The 8,625-nt window shown below is 51.8% G+C and overlaps 1 protein-coding gene across 1 annotated transcript; it reads left to right on the top strand.

The window, feature by feature from the left end:
* The first annotated feature begins 855 nt into the window (after positions 1-855).
* On the top strand, positions 856-5,187 carry NMB (neuromedin B). The gene is made up of 3 exons (XM_027466185.3): positions 856-1,048; positions 1,520-1,722; positions 4,905-5,187. Exons 1-3 carry the CDS (start codon positions 913-915, stop codon positions 4,950-4,952), a joined length of 387 nt encoding a protein of 128 aa, XP_027321986.1. The 5' UTR covers positions 856-912; the 3' UTR covers positions 4,953-5,187.
* The last annotated feature ends 3,438 nt before the right edge of the window (positions 5,188-8,625 follow it).

Below are 8,625 nucleotides of genomic sequence, written 5' to 3'. Positions count from 1 at the left end.
CAGCGTGAGTGAGGAACCTGGAGGATCCTTAAAATCCCTGTGGGTTGCAGAAGAAACCAAGCACAGTCTGTGTCTCAGGGTCCTGTTTGACCAAGTTTTATGTGGATTTCACTGTGTTCAGCAGTCACTGCTTCAGGCCCTTACCGTCACTGCTCCCGGCATGGCAGGGTGTGCACAACCTCAGCCATGGTGTTGCTGGGTATGCACGGCTGTGTCCTATTCATGCAAAAAAGACAAATTTGGGGGGGAATGTGATAATCTATGGCAGGTGTGGCTGTGGTGGTAAGGTCCTCAAGATCCTGAAGTGGCTTAAAAAGGCAAGCAGCCACCCTTTGCTTTGGGAAACAGATCTGCTTCCCATAGGAGGCCACAGGCCAAAAGGGTGAAGGAACTCAGGAGAGCTGGTAGGTTTAAGGACAGAACCTTACAAAGCCATCCCAATAACCAGGTAAAAATGTACTGGGAGATGTCCTGGCTAAGCTGGGAGCTTGTGACTGAGCTCCAACATCCGCAGGCTATATGTGGAAGGTGGAAGCAGGGACAGGGCATGGGGATTTGAAAATATGTGGACATGTAGGGATAATGATTGGAAACTCGGAGCTCAGTTTGTTGAGCCACATCAGGTCTTCTGCTGCTACTTTACTTGTAACAGGCTGAGCAGGGAAACTGGGATCTGGCTCCGCAGGGGCCGCCCCGCTGAGGGGACGCCGAGGGCGGGAAGCGGGCGGCTGAGGGGGGAGCGCGAGGAGCCCAACGGTCGCGGGGGGGGGCGTCGCGGGGGGGGGCGTGGCGGGAAGCCCACGCGCTGAGGTGGAGGGGGCGTGGCTAAGCGAGGCCCCGCCCCCCGGGGTATATAAAGCGGGGCGGCGGCAGCGGAGGCGCCAGGCGGGAGAGGGTCCCGCCGAGGCGGCCATGGCGGCGCTGCGCTGCCTCCTGCTGCTGCTGTGCGGAGCCGCGCTGGGGCCCGCCGTGCACCTCGACTTCGCCGAGCACCGCAGCCAGGCGGCCAAGATCAAGGTCAACCCCCGCGGAAACCTCTGGGCCACAGGTAACGCGGGTCCCCCTGGGGCAGAGCGGCTGGGGGTGAGGGGGTGGGAGCGGGGGTGCGGGGTGCAGGGTGGGGGGGAGGGTCCCGGGGTGGTTCCCGTTCACGAGGAGGTTTGGGGGGGGGGGGGGTCTCTGGTTGTGCTGTCATTTGGGGTGGTGGCATGGGACGTGTGGTCCCTGCCCACAGAATGTGGCTGGAGAGCCTGAGGGTGGAGGTGATGCTCCCTGGTGAAGCAGGTGACATCTCCTGGGGGTGGTAATTCCAGTCCCCTGAGGTCTGGTGAGGAACGAGGACCTGGGATCTCCGGGTTTCTCTGCATTGTATCCAGCTGTTTTAGACATCAGGGTTGCTTGGTGCATCTCACAGAGTGGTGTCAGCATGCGGTAGCAGATAACAGCTCAATGTCATACAGCCGGAGTCTCTGCCGCTCTCCAGCCCTTTGTGTAGCCACACAAGCGCGTTGTGTTGCAGGACACTTCATGGGGAAGAAGAGCGTCACGGGCACCCCGCGCCTGGAGTCACCCGAAGAGCCCGCAGTGCCGATGGTTTTTGGTCCATCGCTCAGAGCCTTGCTGGAGGACATGATGGAACTGCTCACCCGTGAGCTCCTGAAAATACTCTTGCAAGAAAGACTTTTGGATGAGAACCAAGGAAAATATGACCTTGCTGATCAGGTGAATATTGACTAATATGGGAGGAGATGCCCAGAGCAGGGAGGTGGTCGTGATGTTAATCTGCAACAGCCAGCCTTGCTGGGAACACCTGTACAGCTGCTATAGGTTTATTTCCCCTCTTGCTCCCTTTAACCTGCCTTAAATTACTTCCCTAGAGCAGCCACAAAGGAGCAGATAAATCTGTCAAGGCTTGCATCCAGTTGGACAGCAGCTGGTGGTCCCAAATGTTTGGGAAGGGTGTGAGGCTGGGCAGGGGATGTCACGATCTCCAGCCCAGGGGTTGTTAATGAGCATCTGGGTCCTCCTCAATGCAGAGGAGGACAGCTGGCTACTGCAGCTCTCATAAAGAAATGTCTCCTTACCCAGCCACCGCAAGGACCTGGAAATCCTGCCTCCCCTTGCTTTCTGTAGAGAAAGGCAAAGAGGGACATGGCTTTGTATGTACAGGGAAAAGTCTGCCCTACAGAGAGGTCTTGGGCTTCTGATTCCCCTTTCTGGGGTGGTTGTGTTGCTGTGCTCAGGATGCCTCATTACAGAAGGGGCATGTATCAATGTTAGCTTGGTTTGCAGAGGGAAGGTGTGAACAATTCTGCCACAGAGTGGGTATCAGGCAGCAGGCAAGTGCTCTGTCTGCAGCGGGAGCTCCATCAGTTATGTCAGCAGGTCCTCAGCCTCCTCTTTTAGCTCCTTGGTGTGGCTTTTGCCTGAGAGCTCACCCAACTCCTAGTAGAAAATTAAGCCTCTGGGAGCAAAGCGAGCCCAGATCTTCTCTTAAAACATGGAGATGGAATTGCTTGGTCCATGTGGTTCTGCCCATTTGCTGCCTCATGTATGCTTCCCTGGTGTCTTGCCATTTCTATTCACAGCAGGAAGTAATGGAGAGCCTTGAAGGGATGAAATCCACTTAGGTGGGTCCTGAGTGTGCTGTACCACTGAGCTGCTTGCTTGAGGAGCTTATCCAGTAACAGTGAATACAGGTAAAGCTGCTTCTGTCGTACAGGTTTAGAAAGTGCTTGCTCCTATTATTTGCTTTTTTGTAGGGAAGGCACAAGTGAAGCAGAGCTGCAGGGAGGTCAGCCTGAGTGGTATATTCGAGCACCTTCCTGACTTGATTCCTTCAGATTAAGGTAAACTGAGGCTCTCCTAGGGAACTAGTCCCAGTGGGATAGAGAGGGATAGAAGCTGGATGTGGCCGAAGACATCCTGCTCTCCTCATGTTGTGCTGTCCACTGCAGTGCTGCAGCTTGCACTCCTTAGATGCAGCTGCAAGGGAGGAGAAAGCTCTGCAGGTCCTGGACTTTTCATCAACCAGCCTTGGGGAGCCTTTGAGGAGGAGGAGGAGGATATTTGCTGCATTAGCTAACTGAGATGTGAGAGCTGGATGTGTGATCCTCGTGGATCTCCTCCATGTAGGTAAGTCGTGCTGTCACTGCTCTGTCACAGGTGCACTTGGGTGGATGTTTCCTCAAACAGTGGTCCCGTGGCTTAGGCTGCCAGCTGGAGGTGCCTGTGCTCTGCCAGCCACAACTGTGCTCATTCTCAGTGCTCAAAAGCAGGTCCTGGCCAGGGTTAGCACCCACTGTTAAACATTCACCTTTGGTGTGTGATCTGGGTGTCAAAGCTCCATTGCTGGAGAGCAATTTGGCTCTGCATGAAGCAGACGCTTGCCAGCTGCCTGCCTCATTGCTCTGATGCCTCTGGTGGCTGCGTGAGAGGTGGTGTTGCAGCTTAGGTGCCTGGTGTGCTGCTGGCTCCTGTCCCTTACAGTTTCTTCCCAGAACCTCTTGCCTCTCCTGCCTTGATCTGGTGGGTACCAGCCATCCTGGTGGCAGCAGGACCTTGCTCTTTGCAGGCATTACGCCTGGTTGTGTCTTTCAACCACCTCTGAGCACCTCACTGGACTCAGTTCCTGCCTTCCTCCTCCTGCCTTCTCACCCTCTGGGGTGTCCTTGCCTCAGAGCTGCTGGTTGATGTTTCTTTTCCTTGGTGCCTTTGAGCACTGCTCTTGTTACGCTTTTCTGTAGGACTATACTTCTTGCTCCTGTGGGTGACACATTGCCAGTGCAAATTTCTGCCACTTTTACTGCTTTCTCCCTCACTCTGACTGTTGTTGGACACCTGGCGTCAGCAGCCAGTGTGTGCCTGAACTGATCTGTGGGCAGTGTTTGCTGCCTGCCTACGACGATGCTTAAGAGCTTTATGTCATGAAACTCTCCATGTGCCCTCTACTTGGGGTTTGTCATTTCCATCTTGACATGGTTTAGAAAAGCCAAGATGCTTCTCCCTTCACTGGGACCTGCTGGTCAGCAGGACAAGAATTGACATGCTATGTGTTGCTCTGCTGCTCCAGCACACAAGCTGTCCTTTGTAGCAGGATAGCTGTCAAGGGAATGCAGACTTAATGAAAAAACAAGTGGACCTTTCCCTTCCTGAGGCTGTTGCTAATCATTCGCAGAACGGCTCTTCCTTTCTGTGGGGCTCCTCTAAACATTAAACAAGTCCCAGGGCTTAGTATTTTTGTTTTTCCTACCTTGCCAGTGGGATTTATCCCAAGATGTCCCTTCCCAAAGCAGGAGCACGTATTTCATGGTTAGTGATGCAAGAAGTCTCACAGAGCAGAAGGGGCTTGCAAACATTTTTTTATTTTTTATTTTTAATCTTTTCAACTAAATGCAATAGGCAAGGCTTGTGCTCAGGGGGTTCCTGGTGCTGCCCCAGTGCTACGTGTGACGAATCTTTGGGAGGGGAGGATCCTCAGTGGGGGTGGGAAGGGCTGGCATCTCCTTGTGTGTACGGCAATATTTCTTCTGGAGGCGACCACGGTGAGACCTGTGTGTGGAATGAGATGACTCCAGGGTAGGGGGAGAGCTCCTCTGGGTGGAAAACAAATGCTGCTCTGTGTAGCTCTGGGCAGTATGCAATCCCTCAAAAAATCCATCTACAACTTCTCTCTGCTGTGTTTTGTGTGTTTTATGCCTTCTCATGTAGCTCCCTGCTGGATTGGGCCCTGCAGCTGCTCTCACCCCTGAAATCCAACGCAGCGGTGACCGTCTCAGTGTCAGCACAGCTCACCTCCGATGTCAGCTGTGATCCAGCTGCTGAGCCCCATGCTGCCCAGGCAGCTGATGCCAACCAAGGCTGTGTATGGGACCAGTTGTTCACTGTTGTGCCTTTTCTTGCAGGAGACTGGGCTTTTGACAAAGGTGCTGGAGAAGTATTTTTCAAACTGAAGGAGCAGAGCAGTGGAGGATGGAGTCTGTAGGCTTGGCCATGCACGGCAAACGGAGGAGATCATAATCCTTGTGGGTTACTGTAGCAACATCACTTTTTATTTATTCTTTCTGTAATACTGTTAATAGTGATTGCTTGTATGAAAAGCAGAGCCACCCTGTATATTTCCTGTATGTTTTCTGCTTTCTTGATATCTGACGTGCCCCTGCAAATAAAATTAGCTCTTTGCAAACAGCAGCTTAGACTTTATTTGGGGGTGGAAAGGTTGAACCCATGGCTTGTGAAGGAAGAATGGGAAATGGAGGGAGACTCTTGGATCTCAGCAACCAGAAGGCAAAAGGATATGCTCCCTGCTGTTCCTGCTCACTGCTGTTGGATAAAAGTGTGAGCGTGGGTAAGTTTTTACAGCACTGTCCTACTGAAGCACCCTATAAACCTTCCTTGCTGGAGAGATTATTAGCGTGTTCCTGTGAAAACAAAAAAGCATTTTGCCTATATCACGGTGATTTCTGGTTGGAGCAGAACCCCAGGGTTTACTACATTCCTCTGCTGTCCTTCAGAGTGCAGGCTGTGAGCAGCTTCTCATCATGAGTGTTCCCAGTCACCCTGGGCACATGCTGATGTGTGCAGAGGGAGGGGAAAGCTGTGGCGGGAATCTTCAGTCTTGGGGTTTGGAGCCTGTTGTGGGTGCAACCAGTCCAGGTGCATTTGCACTGATCATGTTTGCAGAAAATGAGCCTGCCAGCAAATGCACACCAAATACAGGTTTTAGACCAATAAAAGAGCATCTTTTCTCCCACTTACAGCCCTGATTTTGAGCTGTTGGAGTTCTCTCATCTATTTGAAGGTTGGTTTTGGCAGATGAAAACCAAATGTCCTGTAACTGGTTTGCCCCCAGCATTGTCTCCAAATCTTGGAGCTCCCTATCAAACACCCCAACAGTAGGGTACTTTGTACTTGGGGGAGATGTTTTCTGGGAGGCACCTTTCTTCAGTTAATTTTTTATTTTTTCCCCAACCTCGTTGCTGTGTGCTGGGATGTGGGTGACCCCCAGCTTGCCTCCTGTTAGCTGTATCAAAGCCTTGTCTTATAAGCTAATTATGAGCAAGAGAAATAATGACATAGCTTATCGTGTTTGATGCTGGAGCAGACCAGATGCCTCTCAGACGGCAGTGTGATGGAGTGACAGTCTTATGGGATTCCTGACCTGATGCTCAGCTGTCTCATGATGTGCCATGGAGTCGAACTGCAGCTCACAGCTTGCTAAGGGGAAGGTAGGCAGGTTTCTGGATGCCGCAGCAGAAACCTGCTATGAGGCACCAAGGTGAGAGCCTCCCTCTCCCAGCAGGAACCTCTCTGTTTTACCTGTCTGTCTGTCCACTGTCTGCCCCAGACCCCAAGATAAAGGTGAATTGGTTGCTTAGCAATTATTATCACAGGAAAAACAGGCTCGATTGAGGGGAAATTGATGTATTATTTGGGGAGCTTAATGTATTGCCAGTTAACGTAATATAAGTATTTGAATACTGATTCAGGTGCTGAGCACCTAGGAAAGGTGGTTGTCTGAGCAGAGCCTCTCTGAATGCAGATCAGCTAGAAGGAACAGGTAATTCTTGCCAGACCTATTCATCTCTTGAGCATGAGGTGGCAGAGGATGCATACATCTTCATATGTAGTGCACCAGGGCTGCAGGTAAGACACAAGAGGTCTCTGTTGGGTAGAGGATCCAAAGATCCAGGCCACGTTGAGCTGCCATGTAAGACCACTGGAGCTGGGTTGGCCCTGCAGAGCCCTGTGTTGCACAGAAAGAAGCCTGCCTTGGGCACCATCCTAGGAGCACAGGATAATTTGGGGTGGAGAGGACCTGAGCAGGTCTCTAGTCCAGCCACCTGCTCAAAGGAGGGCCAGCTCTGGGGTCAGAGCAGGTTGCTCAGGGCTTTGTCTTGTCGGGTCTTGAAAACCTCTGGGGATGAAGGCTGCATAGCCCAGTACTGGGCCTGCTACTCCACCACTTAGCTGTTTCATTGTTTCTTGCTCTCTCATACTGAAAGGCAAACAATCAACCCCAAACCCCCAGTCCTTCTTCAGTTGGTGATAAGGTGATAAGCCACTGTCACCCCGGCATTTGTTTCTATTCAGTTGTGGGACTGCCCCGTGAGGAGGAGCTGGCTCAGAGCTATGTGGTTGAAGGTTCACTACTACCACTTGGTGTCATTAGTGTCCCAGGCTTAGCGAACTGCTCCCTGTCATGCTCAGTTGCATGGGACTGGCTCTCCTCCATCCTCAGCAAAGGTGTCAGGCCTCAGGTTGGTCTGCTCCTTCCTCTGCAGTGTTTTGAGACCCCTTTTCAATGGGAGACCAAGAAACCAGGCAATGAAGAGGAGGGAGAAAGGGGCAGAAAGGAAATCAGCTTGTCATCAGGAGGCAAAAATGATCTTCATCTTCTAAACACCATTGACACCCCCCGCCCCCCATGCATCTCCAGGGAAGACCCTCTCTTCCTGATATGGCCACCTAAATCTGACCCGAACAAGTTAAACCCAATTAATCCAAATGCTGAGACAGCTTCAGAAAGTGGGTGTCCAGTGCTTGGCACACCTATTGTCTTGAAAATGATTTCCAGGGAGCAGGGCATCCTGCTGCAGAGGAGCCAAGGCAAAATGCAGAGTAGGATTGCAAGCCATCTGGGTAGCTCCATCAAGGGTGTGATGGTAGGACAACGAGAAGTGCCCAGAGGGATCTCGCCAAATGGCAAAGAGCAGAGAGCAAGGATTTGTACCCTGAATCCAGCACTGTTTTCTTCAAAGTAGTCCAGCCCCGTCATCGGAGCACATGTGGCCAGCGTTCCTTGGTCAGCTTTTGGGACTGAGGATGGGCTCACCTGGGAGGTGAAGAGAAGGGAGATTTAAGCCATGTACCAGCTCTTCCCATCTGTCTGGAGCACGGCAGAAGCACTTTGGAAAAAAACAGGTATGGGACCCTGATGTGGATTTAGCACTGCATTGCATCTGGTCCTTCCACCTGAGGCCCCCAGGAAGAGAGTCAGCTGAAGAGGAGCAGGGGATGTGTTCTGGCCTGACAGAGATCTACCTGAAAGTCCAAGGCAAACAGCACAGCTTGTTCTGGATTTGGGTAGTCTGTGGATAAGCAACTGAAACAAGGACATCATAAAACACGGTGTCTGGAAATCTGGTGATTTCTGCAGCTCTTTGCACTGAGGGAATTGCATCTCTCTGCTAGTTTGGGAGGCTTTGGGCCATCTCAGGGCTGTGTCTCACCCAAGGTCCCCTATGTGAAGCGCTCAGGACAGTCTCACAATGTCCATGCAGCAGATGTTGCTGCCCAAGGCTAGAGGGAGATAGAGACTGTCCCAGCTACAGATCCACAAAAACTTTTTACAGGCTTTCTTTGCAGCATTTGTTCCTGGCAGAAAGAAGTCAGTCTTCAACGGATGGAAAAGGTTCTGGAGCAGCAGGGGCAAAACCAGCCACACGGCCAGGTAAGAGCCTTCCTGCAGCCAGCAGGCCCCAAAACCCATCAGGGTGATGATGTGTGGAGGGGGGGAGGTCTGTCATAATGTCATTTCCACTTTCTATATACTTATGCCACAGTTTTAATTTCTGCATGGTGATAATAACCAGGAATAAGAATAAAATAATCATGTATTAATTG

The sequence above is a fragment of the Anas platyrhynchos genome, chromosome 11 (assembly GCF_047663525.1).
Source record: "Anas platyrhynchos isolate ZD024472 breed Pekin duck chromosome 11, IASCAAS_PekinDuck_T2T, whole genome shotgun sequence".
Classification (NCBI taxonomy): Eukaryota; Metazoa; Chordata; class Aves; order Anseriformes; family Anatidae; genus Anas; species Anas platyrhynchos.
This window is presented reverse-complemented; position numbering and strand designations above follow the sequence as displayed.